General features: G+C 46.3%; 1 protein-coding gene across 4 annotated transcripts in view; it reads left to right on the forward strand.

Moving 5' to 3' along the window:
* GRK5 (G protein-coupled receptor kinase 5) overlaps nucleotides 1–25,497 on the forward strand; it is an 85,537-nt gene that overhangs the window by 5,973 nt on the left and 54,067 nt on the right. The window contains exon 1 of one of the 4 annotated variants that reach the window (XM_075612040.1): nucleotides 13,165–13,292. The exons of 1 other annotated variant lie outside the window; for it this stretch is intronic. In XM_075612040.1, the coding sequence (XP_075468155.1) occupies nucleotides 13,229–13,292 (64 nt within the window). In that variant the 5' untranslated portion in view covers nucleotides 13,165–13,228. Of the gene's footprint in view, nucleotides 1–13,164; nucleotides 13,293–25,497 lie in introns of those variants that run through there. 2 more of the 4 variants (XM_075612036.1, XM_075612039.1) reach the window with 2 other exon arrangements.

The following is a 25,497-nucleotide window of genomic DNA, read 5'->3' on the forward strand; positions in this document are numbered from 1 at the left end:
TTTGGCTGTAAATACACTAAGGCAGTTCAGGTCTATGAATCCTCATGGGCTTAATCTGGCAGAAGCCCAACTGCTGGGGTGATTTATTACAGGTCAGGGGAATAAAGTGTTAAAAAAATACTCTTACCTGTTTTTTCAGTATGATGCATGACACAAATGTACACATCTTAAAGCAAATAAAGTGTTTTATATATATATATATATATATATATATATCACATACAAAGAGGATAGGTAAACATTATTTAAATTCTAAAAGAAGGTTTATCTGTATATAGCGACCACAGCTATACACGGCCCTTTACAAAAGAGACAAAACAATGCAGGGAATTATAATACAATAAGTGCAACGCACAACATCAGACAAAAGGAAAGAAATCCCTGCAAGATCTTACAATCTAAGGTCGCGCTTATAGTCCCAGCTACAGCGAAGCGACATTGCGTCAAAACAAGTTGATTCAATCCGTCGCGTGTGCCTGTAGTGGGCGCGACGGCGAGACACAGCGACCAAAGTAGCTGGAAGTCAATGGAAATTGATTTTTTCCGGCAAAAACCACGTGACGTCAGCGGCACGTGAGCAGTTCAGCCAATGAGGGCGAACCGCTCACGGCCACACCCCCCGGTCGCCGTCTCTTGCCTCCTACACTATAAGCTGAAATTGCTATTACAACACCGACAGATGGCGTCACGCCGGGACTATAAGCGCGGCCTAAGTGGTATGTTGTGAGATTTACAGAGACAGCGGGTGAGGGAATAAATAAGTGCAGTAGATAACAGCACTTAAAACTACATGTGAATATATGATTTTTACATACATTACATCACCAGAATGTGTATGTACAGTATGCCATTTATCCTGCTTTAAGCAGCAGATTCCAAGCATGAACCAATGGAAGCAGGGTGGATACAATATAAGTCTCCGCTCTAAACATGCTGTGGTCCCTGAGTCTAAACAAACCATAGAAGTCTCATTTTTAATCAATTGAATATATAATCTTGACCTATTGTATAAACAGTGCAATCCTTATGTGTCCCCAATGACCTCAGGTGCAGTACAGTACTTATTACCTGCTGGGAGAGAGGAGAGGGAGGGGAGAGAGGAGAGGGAGGGGAGAGAGGAGAGGGAGGGGAGAGAAAGAGAGGGGAGAGAAGATAGAGAGGGAGAGACAGAGAAAAAGAGGGGAAGGAGAGAGAAAGAGAGGGGAGAGAAGATAGAGAGGGAGAGAGGAGAGACAGAGAAAAAGAGGGGAAGGAGAGAGAGGAGAGAGAGAGAGCATTTTCCTGCTAAGAGAGGAACTGACAGCAACGTTTACTATAATTTTTCTTTCTATACAGATAGAATGTAAACTGTAAACTCTACTAATCTGGATATTTCCTCTTTCAAACCAAAAGACGTCAGCAAAGTATACAGAAGATGATCATCGTGGAAGGGATTATCTATCATAATTGCTTCTCTGGAAGGATTTAAAAAAATGTACATTGCTTTTGTTTAGCAGTTTACATGACAAGAGATAGGGTAATGTAAATATACAGCTGTTTTATCTGGGATAATAGCAACAGTGCTGAACAGAAGCGTGAAATATGTAAGCAGGGAATGTTGGGGTTAAAGGACCAGGTCACAGTGTCTGAGGTTACTCAATAAGCCACTAAGGACATCATATATCATTTACCATTTAGGGCCAGATTCACTAAGCGGTGGTAAATCAGGGCTCGTAACGTTACCTTTGCTGAGTTAAAATTGTATTCTTAAAGCTAATTATATGCAAACACCACGTCCAAACGACATCTCGTTAGTTTAGGCTTAAAGTCACGATATTGTGGCATAACGCTGCATTATCTTCCAATAACATTACTTTATGGCAGCCTTGGCGTTACTCCCACCCAGACCCTGAAATAGGGCTTTAGCTGAAGTGGAGAGAGGAAGGAGAGGAAAATAACACTGGGACATAACGCTATGTTATTTAAATGGTGATTAATTGTTGCATTCCCCCTATCCAGGCCCTGCAAAAGCCCTATTTCAGAGTTTGGACAGGAGTAACGCCAAGTTTAGGTATAACTTAAATAACGTAACACTAAGTCCCCGCAGTAACTTTAGTGGATATTCAATGTTATGATAATGCAGGAGTGGCCAACTCCAGTCCTCAAGGGCCACCAACAGGTCAGGTTTGCAGGATATCCCTGCTTCAGCACAGGTGGAAGACCAAGTCAAAGACTGAGCCACTGATTGAGCCACCTGTGCTGAAGCAGGGATATCCTGCAAACCTGACCTGTTGGTGGCCCTTGAGGGCTGGAGTTGACCACCCCTGTGATAATGCATCATTTGCACGTCATTATCACTAACGTCTGGTACAGTTAATGCTATCCTCTTTATGGGGAAAACCCCCCCATATCTTAACATGAAGCTGTTGTCCTCTGCAGACACACTGTTAGTCTTACATGGCGTTAAGTTAGGTTAATGCCACTTTGTGACTTAATAGAGCGTTGTGGATTTGGGTCTAAAAGTTATTTGGTGAGCTTAGAAGTTGGGCAACAATCAATGCATGCGGAATAAAAGCCATGTGAGCTCACCATGTGTTATTACCCATTAGCTGGACTTCCTTTAACCCCTATCCTGCCACATGGGCCTACAAATACAAGGTATTGCCATTTCGTCTCTCTGTCAGCTTAGGGGTGAAAAAATTATCACTTTCGGGTTGCTTGTTACAAAGGTAAAAGTGGTCAGTATGGCTGTGCACCATCACACTTCTATCACTGGAGTCCTGAGATATATCTCAGCAAAAAGGGAAGTATTGTATTGTATTGTATGTCTTTATTTATATAGCGCCATAAATATACATAGCGCTTCACAGTAGTAATACATGTTGTAATAATATAAATAACAAATAATATAAATAACAGGTCATGGGAATAAGTGCTTCGGACATAAGAGTAACATTAAGGAAGAGGAGTCCCTGCTCTGAGGAGCTTACAATCTAATTGGTAGGTAGGAGAAAGTATAGAGACAGTAGGAGGGAATTCTAGTAAGTGCGTCTGCAGGGGGCCAAGCTTTTTGTATCATGTGTCCAGGATTATCCACAGTGCTATTCATATGCTTCTTTAAGCAAGTGTGTCTTAAGGTGGGACTTAAAGGTGGATAGAGAGGGTGCTAGTCAGGTATTGAGGGGAAGGGCATTCCAGAGGTGCGGGGCAGTCAGGGAGAAAGGTTTAAGGTGGGAGAGGGCTTTAGATACAAAGGGGGTAGAAAGAAGACATCCTTGAGAAGACAGCAAGAGTCGGGATGGTGCATAGCGAGAAATTAGGGCTGAGATGTAAGGAGGGGCAGAGGAGTGTAAAGCTTTAAAAGTGAGGAGAATTGAGTGTGAGATGCGGGATTTGATCGGAAGCCAGGAGAGGGATTTCAGGAGGGGAGACGCGGAGACAGATTTAGGAAAGAGAAGAGTGATTCTGGCAGCAGCTTTAGTATAGATTGTAGGGGAGACAGGTGAGAGGCAGGGAGGCCGGACAGCAGGAGGTTGCAGTAATCGAGACGGGAGAGAATGAGGGCCTGAGTCAGAGTTTTAGCAGACGAGTAACAGAGGAAAGGGTGTATCTTTGTGATATTGCGGAGGAAAAAGCGACAAGTTTTAGAAACGTTTTGAATGTGAGAGGAGCATGTGAGAGAGGAATCGAGTGTGACCCCTAGGCAGCGTGCTTGGGCTACTGGGTGAATGATCGTATTTCCAACAGTAATGTGAAAGGAGGTAGTAGGGCCAGGTTTGGGAGGAAGTATAAGGAGCTCTGTTTTTGCCATGTTAAGTTTCAGTCGACGGATGGCCATCCAGGCAAGTTGTCCGTATATTTTAGTACGACAATATTGCATTACTTCCATCTTCATCACTGGAGTTGTCTTACAACCCATAGTGCTGCCTTCCAGTAGCTATTGTTGATACTTTGCAGTCGGTGGTACTTTTAGTGGAGCATCATGATATGTTATACTACACAAGCTTTGGAGACCTTCTTGAGAACAGTACTTCTGAAGAAAGGCTTGTGAGTCATGAAAGTATTAGTCCAACCAGAATTTTTGCAGTGAGAAGAATGCTACTAGTTTAAAATGGGTTAGTAGAGGTGAGGTATCCGCTAATAGACGGCTGTAGCTAATACTTTTCAGTACCTCTATATTCTCGTCTCTCGCCTATATCCACCATGGGCTGCAGAAGCGTTACCTGGGAGTTACGTTCTCTGCCTGCCACTTCACCATGAATTCTCTAAAAGAACTACTGGTTATACCCACGTACCAGCGTCACGTTGCAGAGCCAGCAACCAACCTCGCAGTGATGAGACCCAAAAGGTCCAAATAGCAGTCTGTGAGTAGGGTTACTGGCCATGTACTTCTTTAACCCAAGTTGTGCTGGAATAGCGGTATAATGCAGCAGGCGTAAGCTTATAGGGGTCCCATGTTAAAATGGATAAGAAGCAAAAGGTAAGACCGAGTGCTCATTTAAATGTCATTTCCCAGAATCCCTGGCTGCAGTGGAAACATTGTATGTTAAGAGATAATGGGGAATGGCAGGGTCGCAGACCTGTCTAAGACATGAGTATGCTCACAAGTGGGATTTTTATTTACTGTACACTAAAAAAAATAAGCTGCTAAAACTAACAACTGTTAAGTCTGACGTGTGCTATAAAATAGTCCAGAATTCTTAAAAGGGTCACATACATTTATTGTAAATATATTTTGCAGAGTTGCTATTGGACCCTTTTGCTGCAAGAAAGGCCAGCAATGCATTACATGGCAGGGTCGCCGGTGTTTCTGGCAGCGAAGTGTTAAAATTCTGTAACCCCCCCTAAATAACCTCCATTTTTATTTACAGGATTGGAAGCGGGGTTCCCCCGGAGCTGACCCGCACTATTTTCCGCTCCGGGGGCCTCCACGTTCCCAAGATACTTACTGGCGAAGTTACTGGTTTTAAGGGGGAATTTAAATGGCCACCCAATGGGAAGCCACAACTGATGATGTTGCAGCTTCCTATTGACATGAGATTTGGCAGCCATTTTGTTTCCCTTGGGGAAAATTTGAACCTGGTAACTTCACTGGTAGAAAATCCCGGAAACCGGGGTTCCCCGGAGCTGAAAATAGTTGGGTTTGCCTCAGGGGGACTCCAGGTTCACACCCTGCAAACAAACGGGGGCTTCTAAGAAAACGAGTAGGAGGAGCTGCTCCATTAAGGCAAAGTGATGGTTGAACATCTTTCAGCTTTGCTTTGTATTGCAGCTTGTTCATTTACAGGAGTTTGTGCCAAACATAAATTATAGCTTGAAATGACGGTTTTATTTTTTGTATATATTTCTAGTGAAAATGTTGGTCGTCCATGTTTCCTATTAATACATAAGTGCATAGCTGTGTGTTTCTGCACATACAGTATACTGCTCACCACAGTTTGTGGCGATTAGTGATAGAAATGACTGGCTGTCTTGGTCCTCTGAATTCCACCTTCTGCAGAGATGTTAACCTGTAAGGACCTGCTTTACCATATAATCTCACAGCATGCGGTGCACTCAGGGATTCTGGGTAATATTAACGCATTTATAGTTCGTCACGCTGAAGGGTTTTGTCACTTTTTCCGGTCCTCGGTGAGACGCATCCGTGACACGCATAGCTGAACAGAGGAAAAGCAGAGACACCACTCTCCCGGTCTTGCAGAGATCCACTTTGTGATCTACACGCTTGTTTCTTTCCATCACCATGTGAGTTGATTGGATTTTGCTTGTTTTTATAAATATTCTATGTACAGTCTGCACTATGTCCGGTTCATTTTATTTCTAAGGGGACGCAAGTGTACCAGAGCGCTACAGTATACCTGATTAGCAGTGCGGTTCCTATCCTACTAATTGGCCTCATCCCATGGGTTAAAGATACCTTTATATGCCTGCGTACTTCTCACGTTTGTGAGTATTCTGAGCACCTAACCACAGCCATTTATCACACAAAGTTCACACAATACTGCACCATAAGTTTGTTGTCTTTCTTTATTTTCCACATGATTTGCGCTTCTTGATGATTTTCACCCTTCACTTTTTCACTCACCATAACTTATTTGGCGACCCAAGAATAGCATTTTATTGGAAAAAGCTCAGTGGCGGATTTCCCATGAGGCCCTAGGGCAGCAAAATTTGGGAGCGGGAAATATTTCCGCCCCTATGTGCATTTGCCGCACTCTCTGGCCTATCGGACCTAATGAGAAGGCACTTACATGTGTCGGCCGCTCCCTTGTTGTAGCCCCCTCCACCTTCGTTGGAATCCCAGCATCTAAGGACGCCGCGGACGCCTCAATGTGACATCACACGGTGTCACGTTGCCAACGTCAAATGACGGCATGCCGTTGCGTTACCATGGCAACGAGACGCCGTGCGCCGCCACGTTGATGACGTTAGAGGCGTCATTTGGCGCTGGGATTCCGAAGGAGATGGAGGGCGTCACCAAGGAGGCGGTCGACACATGTAAGTGCCTAGGGGCGACGGATTTTCAAATGCGCCGCTGAAAAAGTGTGTGTATATATATATATGTATATATATATATATATATATATAATATCAGTGGGTCAGGCTGGTAGGCCCGGGCTCTGCAGAGTTCTTGAACCTCACCTGGCCTTCTGGTTGAGGGCGCTTTAGTACGCACTTAGCACAGGGAACTGTATATTGCAGAGCCCTTTGCACTTAGCTGATTTCTCCGGGGATAGCCCTAGTGAGAGATGGTCGGACATCTTGGTGTGCCAGTTGACTGAAGACACAAATAGAGATGGGCGACGGAGAGGGCCATTCGGCCGAAGTCACCACTCAAGAGTACAGTCACAGAGGACGTTTGCTGGCCTTTTATGTTTACGGGAGCACATAGACCTTGGGCTCCAGAAATGTTTTCATCAGTGAGACCGACTTTAAGTTGCGGACGCTCACAGGTAATTATTGCGATTTAACATGTCTACTTCTGTTTACTTCAAAGAAGTGCGGGAGTTTACCAAACATTGGCGTACCAGGGTTTTACCTGCATATAGCTCCCTCAGCCCCAGGCATTTACACTTTAGAGTGCAGAATTATTTCCGTGGCCACAACCCTCATATAACTTCAAAAGTCCACGAAACTCATGAAATGGAAATTAAAAATGGTGCACACGGGGTTGCATGACCGAATGCTATGTCCTGTACATGTTGCTAGGTCAGGCTTCACCATTTAGACATTCCATGCAAATTTAAACATACACCGTTCTACCAGTGCCATTTCAGAACTGACACCCCTTCTGCTGGGCACATATGTGCTGTGGGTTCTTCACTGTCCTACCTAAAACCCTTGTTAAAGCCACATTTCCCTCTGCACACAAGTGGTGACCTACATAGCTATCGGATGCATGAACAGAAGCACCATGAAAATGCAAACAGAAACGCAAAGCAATGTCTACTACACACGATTTCCAAGCTAACGGGCTTCTTTTTCTCCCCCTCTTAAAGAATGCAGCTGCAAGTCATTGTAAAGAATAGTAGGGAAAACTACGACAGGCCATTAACCCCTTCATTGCCCAAGCGGTTTCCCTTGTATAGCCGATAGGTTAATGGGTGTTGTTGGGTAGTGGGGGTTGAACACAATACAGAATCACTGTGGTAGATTCAGCGAGGTTCCTGGATTGGACCATTAACAATTCAGATATCTCTGTACAGAGTGCTGGCTGTGCATGCATCATTTACACACACTAGTAGTCTTGCAGCTTTCCGAGCTTGCGTCAAGCTGGATGTTGATATTCTTTAGACGTGACGCAGGTGCTGAAGCATGGGATAGTTCATCGCTGACGAGCTGCCTCTGCTGATAAATCTGCTTGCTAAATGCCCCCATGAGGATGGTTGGAGGCCTGTGGTGTGCTCCTTCGTACAATCATAGCTGTAGTGCAGGGTTTTTAAACCCCCTTAGAGCAGATATAGCGTGACTTGTATTATGACTTGGTGGAATCCCAACTCATTTCTCACATGTGCGTAAAAATACTATTACTGTGTTTGGCAATAATGTTTTTATTAAATAAACTACAAAAGACAAAAAAAGGCCCCAATGCTACATCCAATATGACAAATTATTTAGTACATTACTATATATTTTTTATCTATATTCATTCTCCGTAAATATGGGTCAGTTATATTTGGTCACAAACCCAGTCGCACTCCAAATGACACAAATATATCTACAATGTAGTGGGTTTGGGTTTTGAGCTTGCTTGTGTATGTCTCTTATTAAACACAGCTTTCTATATTCCGTATCCTTTATAATATTATTGTATACCATTTAATAACCTTTTTTGCAATAAAAAAATGAAAAAAATATATGGCGCAATACAATTGTTGGGTCCTCAAGAAAATAATATCAGACCACATCGGTTCTCAAAACAGAACCCCCGGGTTCCACAGATTATAGGCTGAAACCCACTTCTTTAGTGGATCTTTTTATGGTGGACCAGAAGATCCCATTTTTTTGAACACTCCATATCGGTATAGCTTTTCTCATTTTTATTTTGAAGTAGCAGAACCCCCCCCCTCAAACACATTTTTACCTTTTCGGTTAAGGTTACCGTTTGAACAAGCGGGGCACTTCATTACGACTTTATAACGTTGACCATTGTGTAACAGAATCTGGCTAGTGGTTCTACCAGGGGTGGCCACCTCCAGTCCTCAAGGGCCACCAACATGTCAGGTTTTCAGGATACCCCTGCTTCAGCACAGGTGACTGAGCCACTGATTGAGCCACCTGTACTGAAGCTGGCACTGATTGAGCCACCTGTGCTGAAGTAGGGATATCCTGAAAACCTGACCAGGGGGTGGCCCTTGAGGACTGGAATTGGCCTCCCCTGGGTGAGAGAGAGTGAGTATTGAGGAGGACAAATTGTATTATATTAGAGATTCATCTCATATCAGGGACTCCCAGGATTCCCTTCACCTGATCGCTGAAAACACAATGGAAAGACGAGCGTGGATTTGTATTCTCTCTCAGAAGTTGGGCAATCTGTTTTAGCTGATCTCTCAATGGGGCAGTGATTTGCTTTCCATCCTTGCTTGTGGTACAGTTCGCCTGTATCACACCAGGGCAGGAGTCTGCCACCCGTGGCTCACAAGACTCTTGCGGCTCTTTGAGTAGATAAATGTGGCCCTGCCCGGGGGGGGGGGCCCAGTTGGCCGGCGCAGGAAGTTGGGCCCTCATTCTGAGGACAAGTCCTCCCCTGCCTGTTTACCTTGTTGGTGCTGGGCATCGGAAGTTGGGACTGCCCCAAAGTCGGGGCCCAACTTCTGCATCCGCCACACGTGGCCGCCCCTGCGACGCGAGACCAGAGCAGATCTCTCACCACACCCCAAGGTAAACATCTTGTATTGAGTGTGTGGCGTGCAGGGGGGAGGGGGGGGGAAAGAGATGTGTGTGTCTGGGGGGGGGGGGAGGTGTGTGTCTGGAGGGGGGGGAGGTGTGTGTCTGGGGGGGGGGAAGAGATGTGTGTCTGGGGGGGGGAGAGAGAGGAAGAGATGTGTGTGTCTGGGGGGGGGAAGAGATGTGTGTGCCTGGGGGGGGTGAGAAGTGTGTGTCTGGGGGGGGTGAGACGTGTGTGTCTGGGGGGGGGGGTGAGACGTGTGTGTCTGGGGTGGGTGAGATGTGTGTGTCGGGGGGGGGAAGAGATGTGGGTGTGTCTGGGAGGGGGGAAGAGATGTGTGTCGGGGGGGAAGAGATGTGTGTGGCATGCAGGGGGGGGAAGAGATGTGTGTGGCGAGGGCGGGAAGAGATGTGTGTGGCATGCAGGGGGGGGAAGAGATGTGTGTGGCATGCAGGGGGGGGGAAGAGATGTGTGTGGCGTTCAGGGGGGGAAGAGATGTGTGTGGCGTGCAGGGGGGGAAGAGATGTGTGTGGCGGGGGAGGGAAGAGGTGTGTGGCGTGCAGGGGGGGGGAAGAGATGTGTGTGGCGGGGGCGGGAAGAGATGTATGTGTGTGTCTGGGGGGATGAATTGAGTGTAGGGAGGATCGAGTGAGAGAGGAGGGTGGAAGAATCGAGTGTGGGTTGGCGGGATTGAGTGAGAGTGGAGGGGGGAAGAATTGAGTCTGGGGCGGGGGATTGAGGGAGAGGGGGGGAAAGAATTGCGTGTGGGGGGGATTTTGTGGATTAAAGAATAAATGAGAGTCTGCACTGGTATAGAGGTTAATGAATGATGTTTAACCTGAATTTCTATTCCACATTGGATATAATGTGGACTGACCCCTCATGTTCACATCCATCACGAATACACAGCTGAGGACACCATACGCATTACACTCCCACAGCCCACCGGGAACTCTATGCCTAGAAAGGAAGAGGATATTGCAGTTTGGCCCCTTGGTTCTACAGAACTCCTTGTTATGACAGATCCCCAAGCGTCTGTGTGTTGGCAGGAAGTCTTAGCCTGTGGCATGAGCCAAAACCGTCTTCAGTGTGTCCAGAGACGGCATCTTCTTGGCAGGAGGGGAAATAGAATAAGACACGGTGTCTAAGATCATACAGGGAATATCTTATGAATGTTTCACGGGCTTTGTTTCACTGTAAAACAATTATTTATTAACCCCTTTGCAGCTAAAGGGGCCAGTAACGCCTTTGCTTGCAATCATTTGCCATGTGCTGCTCGTCCCTCCAGCAGGGGAAGGGTTAACATGTGTATTATTTTTTTTCTGCTGTCAAATTAACACCTGAAGCTGCCAATCCAAAGCACACTCCCTTCCCTGCAGTGTCCAGCAAAGGATCTCACATACCCAACGCTTTAGCTGCCTTCTTTAACAAGACTTATAGTTTAAGGCAGGAGTATCCACCTCCAGTCCTCAAGGACTACCAACAGGTCCGGTTTACAGGATATTAATGCTTCAGCAAAGGTGGCTCAGGCAAAGTCAAAGACTGAGCCACAAGTTGAGCCCCCTGTGCTGAAGCAGGGATATCCTGAAAACCTGACCTGTTGGTAGTCCTTGAGGACTGGAGGTGGATACTCCTGCCTTAAACTATAAGTCTTGTTAAAGAAGGCAGATAAAGCGTTGGGTATTTCAGATACTTTGCTGGACACTACAGGGAAGGGAGTGTGCTTTGGATTGGCAGCTTCAGGCGTTTAACCCAAGGTTTAAGGATGTAAGCATAGCTGGAGTTAATAAATGGGTGTTCGTCAGTCCGTGACACTGGAAGTATGAGAGAGGCCGCAGCACATCTCTGTTCATCCTTAATCTCTCAGGCTTCGCTATGAATCGGACTCCAGACTTTGCCCACTAGTATTCCTGTCGGATGCAAGGCAAATACCCTGTTTGTGTATCTGGCAGCAAAAGGAGTTAATGATGCCCACTTACATTTAACCTGCGGACCCCCAATACCAGCATCTGATGCCCCATTACCCCACTGTTCCAAATTCACTACCACATACACATACAGATACACTGATGCACATACAGCATCCATGATACTCACTTATTTGGTAGCTCTGTTTATGTAACCTGTTACTACCCCCGTGCTCCAGGAACCCCTCATTACCCGAGATATTTAAAGTCTTTCCAAATGGCAAGAAGACAGACTCGCCCTGGCAGCCAGTAGACAAGAGACTAGGAGATGACGCTGTAATGTTATATTGGTGACCCCACAGCTATAGTTGTAGCTTTATTATGTCAGAAAATGGCACAAAAAAACCTCAACAATCTCAGGAACCCGGAGGGGGGATCCTGGGGGGGTCCCTAGGGGTTGGCTCTGAGGCCCCTCCCCTTTTATGTACTCTTACACACCCGCAGAGATACAAATAGGCTGGCCAGGTGACTTCTCCAAAAATACTGGACACAATGGTGAAAGGTGCGACGTGCTTGAGACACACACACCTCTCACTGCTCCATGCTGTTTCCTCTTCACCTTGGCCCCCACCACCGGGCTCCTGACGTCTGCTCCTGATTGGCTGCATTACACAGCAGCCAATAAGGATGGAGGAAGCTGCCCCGCCCCCTAGCAGCAGTACTGCTCTCTCCCTGCTCGGGAAAATCCCACGGCCCCCCAAGCCGGTCAGGTCACAATGTCCAGAGAGGTAATCCCAGTATTCACATACATGTCCAGAGAGGTAATCCCGGTATACACATACATGTTCAGAGAGGTAATCCCGGTATACACATATATGTCCAGAGAGGTAATCCCGGTATACACATACATGTCCAGAGAGGTAATCCTGGTATACACATACATGTCCAGAGAGGTAATCCCGGTATACACATACATGTCCAGAGAGGTAATCCCAGTATACACATACATGTCCAGAGAGGTAATACCGGTATACACATACATGTCCAGAGAGGTAATCCCGGTATACACATACATGTCCAGAGGTAATCCCAGTGTACACATACATGTCCAGAGAGGTAATACCGGTATACACATACATGTCCAGAGAGGCAATCCTGGTATACACATACATGTCCAGAGAGGCAATCCTGGTATACACATACATGTCCAGTATTACCTCTCATTTTTACTGGACAGTGTCCAAATACAGGACAGTCCATTTCAATACTGGACCCTGGCAAACCTGGATACAAACAGACCCAGATATGCTTATACACAATGATATATTGCTAAAGGTGGTACAATTGTGCTCTTTGATTACATGGGTGCTATGTTCCTGGCATATTAATTCTCCATAGAGGTTAACGCCAGCTGGTCCCTTGCAGATTGTATTGAATCACAGGCCCTGGGCTGTGAGGTTGTGGAAGGATTTTACTGTATGTTATTTTGCTTGTACCGATGCTTCCAAAAAAAGGAGACCCATGAACGGGATGACCACGAGCAACATGAGAGATTTGTGTGTACAGAACAGCACATGTGGAGACATTGTTTACATGAAGTGCATTCCCATTTTCCCTTCTCTACACAATTTCAGGAAGTTGAAAGATTCTGATCATTAATAGTCATTATTGAAGATTCTCTCTAGTGCCTCGTCACGTATTCACCGTGTCCAGTGTAACTGCTGATCAGGAATGGAGTCACTGACATAGAGAAGAAGATAGAGATACTGTACAACAATATAGCACAGCGTGATGGAAGCTATGTATCCAAGGCTTCCAGTTCTGTCATTTCTACATAACATTTCCAGTGCTGAGGACATTCCTGCCTGGGGTTGTGTGATCACTAGTATAGCAATCACATGGCTCTGTACCATCATCTGGCTTCGGCAACATCAGAGGAAGTTCAGCTGCTGCCATGTTAAAATTGTGCAATAGGAATAGCACAGTGGAGCATGAACATGCTGATCGTGTTCTGTTCTGTAAGTATTGTCTCAAAATATTCTAAGGGGGACCATAATGGGTACGGAAAAAAATACAACTATTTATGTATGTTCCTAGCTTCCTTAGCAAGACTTAAGCAGTAAACATAGGTGACTAGTATGCTATTGGACATATACAGTATATGACAAAGCACTTACATTTACATGTTTCTATTATATATACAGTATGTACTATTGCTATGAGTTGACTTTGGCCCAAAATGGGGCTGTCCCTTTAAAAATTGCATATGTACACCACCGGAGCTGTGTAAGATAATGTGATGCATGTTGCATTGTAGGGCTCTGGCAGCAACGTGGTTAGCTCCTGGGTTGCTGCCTATCAGACGACCTTCATCAGGTCTTCTTTACTTGTCAATTAATCTCAGTACAATTGCACTGCAGCTTTACAGTAAGGGTCAGAGCAAATGTGAGACTGCGTGTGTGCGCGCGTTTGTGTGGCGAGTTCCCTTGGGGGTGTTTCTACGAAGACTCCATTGCAATGGCGGATCGGCTCCCTACCTTGCTGCTGTTACATCGGGAAGTGAAGGTGCCAGCATTTATTTATGAAAATACCCTGAAACCTTACTTAAGTATCTTTCTGTCAGCGTGCAGTAATTAACCCTAGAGGGATTAGTGTCTTGAAATCAAGAGAATTGCACATTACTACTGGATTAAAACTAATGACAAAGTAACTAAAAACAACAACAACAAAAAAAGGTAGTTGAGGTTAGTAAAAACACATTCTGTATTATCTATGTGTATCTGTAAGAGAAATGAGTGTTACAAGGTTGACTAACTTATCACATCAAGTCGTTGTTAACATCGATATCCATGGGTGGCGTATCGGTATAAAAGTGCTTGCAGGATAAACATGTTTGTAATGTGGTCTCTTCCGAGCAAAGCTGATAACCATGATTACAGGGTACCGCAGTATATAAAAGATAAATATATTTAGTTTAACTGGCTATTATTGCCCCCTCCCCCCCCCAAAAAGACTAGATCAGCCCACGCTTGTGTGTGAGTAACCTCTCTAATGGATAGGCATGATACCTGCTCACGGATGAATAAACACCTTCATTGTAGATCATGATAAAGGTGGGTAGGTTGATATACTCAAACAAATCACAATGATGTTAGGAAACTGGGTAATCCAGGGGTTGTCAACTGCGGTCTTCAAGACCCCCCAACAGGTCAGGTTTTCGGGCTATCCCCGCTTCAACACAGGTGCCTCAATCAGTCCCTGCTTCAGCACAGGTGGTGCAGTCTTTGAGCCACTGATTGAGCCACCTGTGCTGAAGCAGGGATGTAATTATTTGTTTGTGTTTATGTGGGTCTCGGATATTTGGGGGAGGGGAGCTCTCTCGCAGTCTCCCCGGTCATGCAGAATTCTGCTAAAACTTGGATGACAGTAGAATAAAGCTCCCATATAGACAGATATGTACAGAAACCAGTTGGCGAGAGGCTGTATATCAACTATAGAATGATAAAACACGGTAAAGAAAACGTAAGGCACGTATGTGAGGCATCTTAGAGGAAAAACAAAACTCACCTGCGATACAGGTATCCAGGTGTGTTCACACGTGGAATATGGGTTCAAATTATGATGTAGGCACTCAGTAAAAAAGGATCAGAGAAAGCCACACATGTTGGTGCTCCATACTATAATTGGGGCCGGCTTTAGAATTTTCTTACCTTTTTGCCTCCCTGATCTCAACATCACGCGGCGACACATTTCCATGACAACGAGATGTCATAACAACGTGTCGTTGGAGGGCGACGCTGCAGGAGGCGGTATGAGACCTTTACAGAGGCCCCCGCGCTCTCCCTGGGAAAATCCGTTTAATTGTTGTGGGGAAGATAACGTGGCTTCTGTAACCGTAGCACCGGCCTCTCCAAAACTCACCGCTCCTCCGAAATTTGCCGCCAGAGGCCCGGGCCTAGTTGGTCTGTGCCTACATACGGGCGTGACTATTAGGGATATGCAGGAGAGTCCCACAAAGAAGCAGCAGTGAATAGAGAGAACAGGCACTTCCAAATCAAAATATATTTAATGAGCCAAGAAGATCCTTTCGGACCTTCTTGGCTCATTAAATGTATTTTAATTTGGAAGTCTGTTGTGCCTGTTCTTGCTGTATTCCCATTTCTATCCTGCATTCTGCTTTTCCCCTGGTCCTGTGAGCAGGAATCCTGCAGAGCTGCGAGTGACGAGGACGCCCCGTGTGACACAGGAAGTTGGAAATGTTAAAATAATATTCTCTGGAACAAAATGACTTAAGTAACTGGCAGGGAACGAGAAGCGAAAAACTGTGAGAATCACAGGCCTCGCTCTCGTCTCTCTCCCAGCCCAGGCAGGCGGCTGTGAGAGCAAAACAGAACAACTTTGTAAGTGACACAGGTAACCTCACGTTATTAACCCTTTCCCTTACCAGTGTTCCTGAGACTGTTCATGATTTACCTGCTGAGACCCTATTCATTTGAATGGGAGTTAGGTTTTGGGAAAGCTTCTCTGGTTTTACTTCCTCCCTGCTGGAAACATACAAGGCCATATTTACTAAGCAGTGCTATGCAATAAGACACATTGAACAACTGGAAGGTGTCTTGTGGCATGGCACCATTTAGTAAATATGGTCCACAGAACCTCATTGATTTTATCACCATTTGACTGCCATAGACATGTAGGGTGCCAAAAAAGAGAATTAAAAAACAATTAAAGCTGCAGTTCAGGCAATATTCTACATGTGTGTATTTTTTTTTTTTTTTAATAAATCAGTTCTGTACTATGAGAAAATACTTGTGGCAATTAAAAATTTAAAAAAAATGTTTTAAAGAAAATTTTAATGTTTCTAATGTAGGAAGCATTTCCAATGTGACAGCCCCTTCGGATAGCGTCTGGTTCTTGAGCCCTGCCCTCTCTAGCAGTGCACCAATTGTATCTAGTAGCTGCCCAGTCAATCATATTCCAGGACTACATTGCCCACAATGCTGTGCAAGAACTGAATTAAATAACCCTGAGCAAGCGATCGATTACAGGTGAACAGATCGATCTGCAGCTTAGCTAATCACTTGTCAGTGTGCAGATTGTATTGATGCACACATTGAATGGGGAAAAAAAATATATATTTTTTTTAAACGGCAGCTTGAACTGCAGCTTTAAGGTGAAATAGTGCCGATCGGGTTCTACCGCACAGAAACTCTCATTGAAGTCAGTAAGGGTTTGCGTGCAGTAGTGCCCAATAACCCCATAGGGATGAGAGAGACACTTCACCTCTCCCCAGGGGTATACCAAGGAGGCCCTCCTACCTTCTCCTCATAGAGAAGACCTGGGTAGGCTAGAGACGTACCTGCCATGTGTACCCAAGAGAAAAAGATACCTTTCCTCACCCCGAAAAATGAGCGCCCAGGAAGAAAGATCAGAATCCCCCTCAGTGTACACGTTGTTATCAATAAAGGAACCATTTCAAAACAAAACACAGCTGTTATTTTAAAAAATCTGACACTATTTTCTTCCATTTAAATCAAAGAATTTACTTGTTTTTTTTTTCCTTTTTGAGGGAAAACACCAGATGGTGAAGTGATAACACGTTTTCTGTCTAAGGCAGGAGAAAAAGTGGGATTTCTACAGAATGAAACAAAGAAAGAGAAACTCAGATCAGCTGCTCATAGAAAGTAAAAAAAATAATAATAGCAATGTACTGTATTTGCTGACCCCGAGAGGTTCATTGAAATGACTTCACTGCTTAAGACTGCTTTTTTTCAGCCGGGGTCCCCGGGCATCCCTAAAGGGTTCCCTGCAATTTTCAATTCATTTGAAAATTGGACCAAATACAGAAGAATTTACAATGCATTTGATCTGAGATGCGCTATTAGAGAGGGTTGGGGACCCTTAGGCCCGGGCCATAGAGGGGTGGGGAGAGCGGAGGCGCGCTAACGCTGAGGCTCGCCTGCTTCAGTCAGCGCGATTGCACGGACTTGCAGGCGAGCCAGCGTGCGCGAAGGGAGCCGGGGGGGAGGTGGTTGGAGGCGGGGCAGTGACGTCGCTGGGCCAATCGCCCGCGACGCACTGACGTCAATGTCACGGCGCCGTGACGTTGACGCTGCCTCAGGCTGATTGGAGGTTTTCAGCCGACAGCGCGCTGAAAAACAGCTTGGCGCTCGGCTGAAAACTCCAAAGCCTGAGCACGCCTGCGGACGCTCGCGTGAGCCCCCTCTCAAGGCATCCTCATTGAGGATGCAGGGGCTCAGCGCGGAGCGTCCGCACGCCTCAGCACGGCTGGTCCATCTATGGACGCAGCCTTACAATGCATCTGATCTCAGACGCGCTATTAGAGGGGGTTGGGGTTCCTTACAATGCATCTGATCTCAGACACGCTATAAGAGAGGGTTGGGGTTCCTTACAATGCATCTGATCTCAGAGGCGCTATTAGAGAGGGTTGGGGTTCCTTACAATGCATCTGATCTCAGACGCGCTATTAGAGAGGGTTGGGGTTCCTTACAATGCATCTGATCTCAGACGCGCTATTAGAGAGGGTTGGGGTTTCTTACAATGCATCTGATCGCAGACGCGCTATTAGAGAGGGTTGGGGATCCTTACAATGTATCTGATCTCAGACGCGCTATTAGAGAGGGTTGGGGATCCTTACAATGTATCTGATCTCAGACGCGCTATTAGAGAGGGTTGGGGATCCTTACAATGCATCTGATCGCAGATTCGCTATTAGAGACGGTTGGGGTTCCTTACAATGCATTTGATCTCAGACGCGCTATTAGAGAGGGTTGGGTTCCTTACAATGCATCTGATCTCAGACACGCCATTAGAGAGGGTTGGGGTTCCTTACAATGCATCTGATCTCAGACGCGCTATTAGAGAGGGTTGGGGTTCCTTACAATGCATCTGATCTCAGACACGCTATTAGAGGGGGTTGGGGTTCCTTACAATGCATCTTATCTCAGACGCGCTATTAGAGGGGGTTGGGTACCTTACAATGCATCTTATCTCAGACGCGCTATTAGAGGGGGTTGGGGTGCCTAAGGTTGAGTTCAGACAGGCTGCGATGCGACGTGCGCGCTTTGGTGGGTGGGAGTTTTCAAACTGATTCTATGATTCTGATTCTTGAAACTGAACCTATTCTAGAAATGTTTACACTAATTAGAAAGCAGAAAATGAGAAAGGTTTTCTGAAACAAATACATTTGAACCAAAACAGAAAAGTCTGTGAATAAAAATAGCAGTGTTACTGTGGAGTTATTAAATGTATCTGTTCTCCACCTTCAGCAGTGCCCTTAAATACAATATGCGTAGTATTGCTTATTTTGTTATACCAAGTCATGTTCGCTGTGCTTTAAAAAGCACACAGCTGGTATGTTTGACACACAGGGCAATGAGATGTGGGACACTGTGCCAAAGAACTTACAATCTAAGAGATAGAAAGATGTGACGCACTCTAAAAAAAAAAAAATCATACAGTGAGCCAGATCTCAGACTACTCAATACTTCCTGCTCCCTCGTGCAAGACTTTCTTTCTGCTGGGATTATAAGAGTTGCCATCATTCCATAAGTTCAGTTTATCACGATATCCTGTGCTCTGTCCAGTAAACAATTACATTGAAGGGCTTAGTGGAAAAAGACACCGCTTTTACTCCCGGTCAAGTTGTTTTTGGCAAAGGGATGCATGTGCTACGCTGAGAACTGCTTACACAGAGTTCAGCCAGCGTTCCCATTCAATTTCTAACTCATTTATTGTTTGGTATATTATAGTATGTTTATAAAATCAGTCTGCTTGTGTGTCTGCCCATTAGCCAAGGGATCTTCATGGAGGATATTCAGGTTGTTGAGTATCAAATGCATGACTCAATGCATCACGCCTATCTCCATTAACCTCCTCACTGCTGGAAACACAAATGACCATTGCGAGAGTACTGACATGAGAGTGAGTATTGGCTAATGACCATTGCGAGGGTACTGACATGAGAGGGATTATTGGCTAATGACCATTGCGAGGGTACTGACATGAGAGGGATTATTGGCTAATGACCATTGCGAGGGTACTGACATGAGAGGGATTATTGGCTAATGATCATTGCGAGGGTACTGACATGAGAGGGATTATTTTTCTGATTTGATTGGATCAGGTAATAAAGAATAATATGAATTCGACCTCACAGTGGACATCTATCAGATGGCTCAGGGAGGAAGAGATCTGAGTGCTGGGGTGAGCGAGTCTTTTCTGATTGGATTGTTTGTTGGTGACATCATAAAGGAGGACCTCCTCAATCTAATGCAGGTCTGCTAAGGCCCCTGCGTCAGTTGTATGTTGGGTTAATTAATGCACCATGTGGTTCAATACAAATATAGGCTCAATGTGTTACAACATGTGCTTCTGCACCACTGGAGCTACACAGACACAATTACACATTGTGTTTCTCCTCGGGACCCTGGAGGGGGACATTTTGTATTTATGTTTTCACTTATGACACCAGTAAGGTTCATTATTAATCCCTTCTGCTTGCTCTGGAAAAACACCGATCTGTTCTTCCTCTTCATCTGTTGTTTAAGACAATGGCATTGAGGGAAAGGACAGGTCTCTACTAATCCAGAAGAAACAGGAGCCGGAATGATTACTAACATATCTCAATGCAACTTACCCTTTCCCGTGTCATAAAATACACCCCAAATCCAGAGTCAAATACAGATATTTCAGTCATTTTACTTTTACATGTAATTTTCTATGGTTCCTACAGAGTGCTTATGAATCAGTTGACCTGTGGAAGGAGGTTACCTTGGGTATAACTTGGCTTTAAAGCATAAATAATTTATTTGTAAAATTCAGTGAACAACTATGAGATATAAGTTTATGAGAATCCAATAGTCTGAGGTTCAAACGCTTGCAATCCCCTAAGTCGCTTGACATTTTTCTGGTGTTGTCCCAATGATGAACAAAACCATTTCCTTTATTTTTTTTAGAGTAAATGATATGTCCTGTGTCCATGTGCACACACAATACCCAGACCGGCCAGTGTGGGCAACTGATAAGGCATATGTGGCCGGTTTCTTTGCTGGGTACTATAGGCGTTGGACTGCTTCTAAAAACAATGCAAACGTCTCAAGTTGCTGCAGATCATACATATAGTCTATTCAAACCCAGGGCAAACATCACAAACTATTTAAAAAAGACAGGTGGACTTCTTTAATAAAAGGTGTCATTACATGTCCGCCAACATCCTCTACATCTAAACTAACATTTGGCCATAAATGATTGCTACCCCTGAGGAGCGGCACAACTCCATATGTGAGGGGTTATTGGCCGAGGTAGGATACTGCAGTGGAAGAACAGCAGATGAATACACAGGATATGGATGGAAGGGAAGTAAGCATAACTATGCCCCTCTATATAGCTTAAGTAAGACCACACCTTGAATATGAAGTACAGTTTTGGGCACCACTCCATAAAAAAAAGACATAGAACAAGAAAATGTGCACAGAAGGGCCATCAAATTAATAGCGTGGGTGGGAAATCTGACTTATGAGGAGAGGCTAGCTAAATTACATTTGTTTACATTAGAAAAGACACGTGTAAGAGGGGATATGATAACTATATACAAATATATTTGAGGACAGTACAGGGAGCTTTCAAAAGAACTGTTCATCCCACGGGCAGTACAAAGGACTCGGGGTCATCCCTTAAGTTGGGAGGAAAGGAGATTTCACCAGCAACAAAGGAAAGGGTTCTTTACAGTAAGGGCAGTTACAATGTCTAATTCATTACACATGGAGGCTGTGATGGCAGATACAATAGATTTGTTCAAAAAAAGGTTGGACATCTTTTCAGAAAGGAAAGGTATACAGGGATATACCAAATCAGTATACATGGGAAGGATGTTGATCCAGGAGTAATCTGATTGCCATTATTTGGATTCAGGAAGGAATTTATTTTTCCCCTTATGAGATATCATTAGATGATATGTCACTGGGGGGTTTCTGTTTGCCTTCCTCTGGATCTATATACTGTAAGTACAGATATAGGATAAAGTATCTGTCGTCTACATTTAGCATAGCCTGAACTTGATGGGCATATCTTTTTTCAACTATTGTAACTATGTAACAGTGATTTATCTAAGGTAAAATTATTATTATTGAATCCATTTCTCCTTTTTTTTAATAGGGGATTACACTTAGACTGACACACTAAAACCACATTAGTGAAGGATTTCAGTTGAGAAAGTGGTATTAACCTGAGTATTCCAGTTATCGTACGCTTAATGCAGTTATGCTTGTTGCTAAATGATATTTATACAAAGTATAAGCCTTTGACAGAGCAATGTATATGCTTGCAGCTTGCGATGTCTGGGGCCAGGGCCATGGTCAAAAAGACCGTGCTGAGCCGCGCTGAGCAGATGCACGTACCCCCTGCATCTGTAATCAGCGCGGCTTTAGGAGCCGCTTCCGCATGCGTGCGGAGGCGTGTGGAAATGCAGAAGCCAGGCAAGTTTAAATTTTGCCGCTGAGGGAAGCGGAAGGCCCGTCACGTGACTGCCAGAAGCCAATTGCAGTCCGTGACATCGGCGCCGTGACGGGGCACATTAGCCCCACCTCCCGCCCAGCTCCCACACGGCTTTACAAGCGCGCACGCTGACGCTCATGCAGGGACACAAAAAAGCTCCTGCTTGAGCAGGAGAGCATGAGCGTCAGCGCTGCCCAGCGCCGCTCCCTGCACCATGTCCGAGGCCTTAGGCTGCGCTTATAGTGCTCGCGATGGCAATGCGACGTCGCTCCAAAACAAAACAATTTACTCCGTCGGGAGCGCTTATAGTACAGGCGACAGAGCTGGAATTTGGAAGCCGGGTACATTTGATTTTTCAGAGACTGTCGTCACTTGTGACTGTCTCTGAACCAATCAATGACCCAGTCGCTAGCAACGTCGCTGAAAGTTAAATTATAACTTTCGCGGGTGGCGACGGCATCGGTCGCTGTCGCCAGCACTATAAGCTCGGCTTTAGGCTGCTCTTAAAGTGCCGGCGACGTCGCGTCAAAACAAATGCATTGCCGCCGTCGCGTGCGCTTATAGTAAGTGTGACAGCTTGGTCGCGATCGCTGGAAGTCGTCTCAATTTGATTTTTCCAGCAACCGCAGCCTGACATCACCGTCGCGTCGCCGGCACTATAAGCGCAGCCTGACATCACCGTCGCGTCGCCGGCACTATAAGCGCAGCCTGACATCACCGTCGCGTCGCCGGCACTATAAGCGCAGCCTTACTGCACAGTGCTTTTATCCTGCATGGTCAGTGACACATGTACACATTAAACTGATACTGTTCAGTTACTCTCTCATACCCTCAGTACAGTAGTTACTGTAATCGGTATATGTTCAGCCAATGCTACATAGTTCCCGTAGGTTACACTAACTACATTAATCTGACTCTGTTTAGTTCAAGCAACAGAGACAGTTTATACCATTGACTTATTGTAATATATCCAAATGATGAAAGGATTCCCATTAGGAAGCAGAAGGGTGGCATGCTGTATTATTCCACAGCCTGGTAGTTTTCAGTCTAAACCAGGGGTGGCCAACTCCAGTCCACAAGGGCTACAAACAGGTCAGGTTTTCAAGATATCCCTGCTTCAGCAAATGTGGCTCAGTCAAAGACGGCACCACCTGTGCTGAAGCAGGGATATCCATAAAAGCTGGCCTGTTGGTGGCCCTTGAGGACAGAGTTTGAGACCCCTGGTATAAACGCTGTGTAATATTGGGAGGTGCGAGGTAATGCATAGTTAATGATGAATACTGTACTTTGCCATTCACTTGATGTTAATGAGTTGTTATTTGTGCATTTTCCCACTTTTCACAAAACTCATACAGTACCTGTAAATTAGCACGCTATATATGTATGTCTCATGCTTTATATCAGGGGTGGCCAACTCAAAGTCCTCAAGGGCCACCAACAGGTCAGGTTTTCAGTATATCCCTGCTTCAGCACAGGTGGCTCAATTGTTCATAAAAAACCCCAGGTCTGACCTGTCATTAAGACCAAATGAAAGGATATCCACACTCTCGCTGTCCCAATGTTAAGAAATGAAGGTCTGCAAGTCTCTTGCTGCCGTCCGCTGGAGAATTCCACGATCTTCTGTCGCGTGAGCCCCCAAAGGGAGCTCACAGAGCAATACAAACGGAAAGAAGCGGAAAAAGCGCACTGAGATGCAGAATATAAGTTTATATGTGATAAAATAGTCCCATGAAAGGACTAGGCCAGGCCTGCACAACTCGTAAAGTGAGAAGGGCCGAACTGCTCCAAGGAAAAATTTGGGCCGCACGGGTAAAATCATCATCATTATCTCTCCAGCACCTCTCATCATCCTCAGATATCTCCCCCAGCACCCCTCATCATCATCCTCATATCACCACCAGCACCCTTCATCATCATCCTCATATCTCCCCCAGAACCCCTCACTATCAACCTTTTGCGATACTCCCCATCTATCTCTCATACCCCCATCTCTCCCCCTCACCCACACACATAAAGAAGGGCAGAGGTTCCAAAATGGATCCGGCGCCCTCATAATGGCCGGGCCCTCCAGTGTTTGCAGGGATTGGCCGCCTCCTCCCCTCCCCCGCACCACGAGGCGGCGTGGAGTTGCGCACGCAGCAAGGGGAGGGGGGAGGAGGGCGGGCTATTTAAACCCGTCGCGGGTAAGGAGCTTCCATTAATCCTGTTTTTCCCACCCACCCATCCCATTAGAATGTTGTGTTGTGCCTAACAATTTCTTATGAATCTGTTAGCAGATCCATCGTTACAGCGTTGGCGGAACTGTCAGGCCAGTCATCGTAGGGCACTGTAAATACCCGAAATGGGGCTCCACCCGATGCGGATGGGCCACCAGGTAACGGTCCCCCTGAAAAGATCGTGCGGGCTGGAGGCGCCGACGCAGGTGGTCGGTCGCTGTACCCCTTGCACCAATCTTAGGTAGCTGGGCTCTATCCTATGTGGGTAGGCCCAGACGGCCATGAAAAGGGGGACCTAGGGTGAACGGATGACGGGGCCGTGAGTAAGGGGCGAGAGTGTCCATCACGGCAGAGAGTGTGTCTCCCGGTTGACGGTAGAATAGGGCGGGCGGAGGAGGGCTCCTCCCGCCGGAAGATACCGAGAATAGGAACGACAAAGGACTAAGTTTATGGCTGACAGTTATTTGATAGTATTGTTAAACAATAAAGCTGTGACCATTTTTACTTCCACAAAAAACTGTCGTCTATGTTTGTATGGTGGGGTAGGCAAACCACGCGGTTGGCACTCTAGGCCGTTATACTCCCCCTCCACATCAAACACACAATAACCCCCTGCACACCACACACATCCCACCCCCCTTGCACCTCACATCATTCCCCCCCCCTGCACCTCACATCACTCTCCCCCCTGCACCTCACATCACTCTCCCCCCTGCACCTCACATCACTCTCCCCCCCTGCACCTCAAATCACTTCCCCCCCTGCACCTCACAGCACTCTCCCCCCCTGCACCTCAAATCACTCTCGCCCCCCCTGCAACTCACACCACTCCCCCCCCCTGCAACTCACACCACTCTCCCCCCTCACAAAGAAAACAGAGTCGGGCCCCAAAGCCCATTTCAGCAGCCCCCCACAGCCCATATTAGCAGCCCCCCACAGCCCATAGCAGCACCCCCCCAGCCCATTCCATTTCAGCAGGCCCCACCAGCCCCTTCCATTTCAGCACCCCCCCCCCATATGTCAGCAGCCCCCCCAGCCCATTCCATGTCAGCAGCCCCCCACCCCCTCCCATGTCAGCAGCCCCCCTCCCATGTCAGCAGCCCCCCACCCCCCTCCCATGTCAGCAGCCCCCCACCCCCCTCCCATGTCAGCAGCCCCCCATCCCCCTTCCATGTCAGCAGCCCCCATCCCCCTCCCATGTCAGCAGCCCCCCTCCCCATGCTTACCTGGTGGTGGCGGTGGCGGCGGTGGCGGTGGCGGCGGCGGCGGCAGGGAAGCGCGAGGGATGCGCGCTTTAGCAGCAGACCCGGAAGTTCCGGGTCGCCCTACACTGCTAGAGCGCGTCCCCGTGCTGGAGGAGGGAGGAGATTAGGGGAGATCGCGCACAGACACTGCTGGAGCGCGCTCCTACTGGAGCGCGTCCTTCTTTCCCTACCAGGGAAGGGGGGTAAAGAAGGGGGGTTTGAAGGGGGTCCGGCGCGGGCCGCACGGG

Source organism: Ascaphus truei, chromosome 8 (genome assembly GCF_040206685.1).
Source record: "Ascaphus truei isolate aAscTru1 chromosome 8, aAscTru1.hap1, whole genome shotgun sequence".
Lineage (NCBI taxonomy): Eukaryota > Metazoa > Chordata > Amphibia > Anura > Ascaphidae > Ascaphus > Ascaphus truei.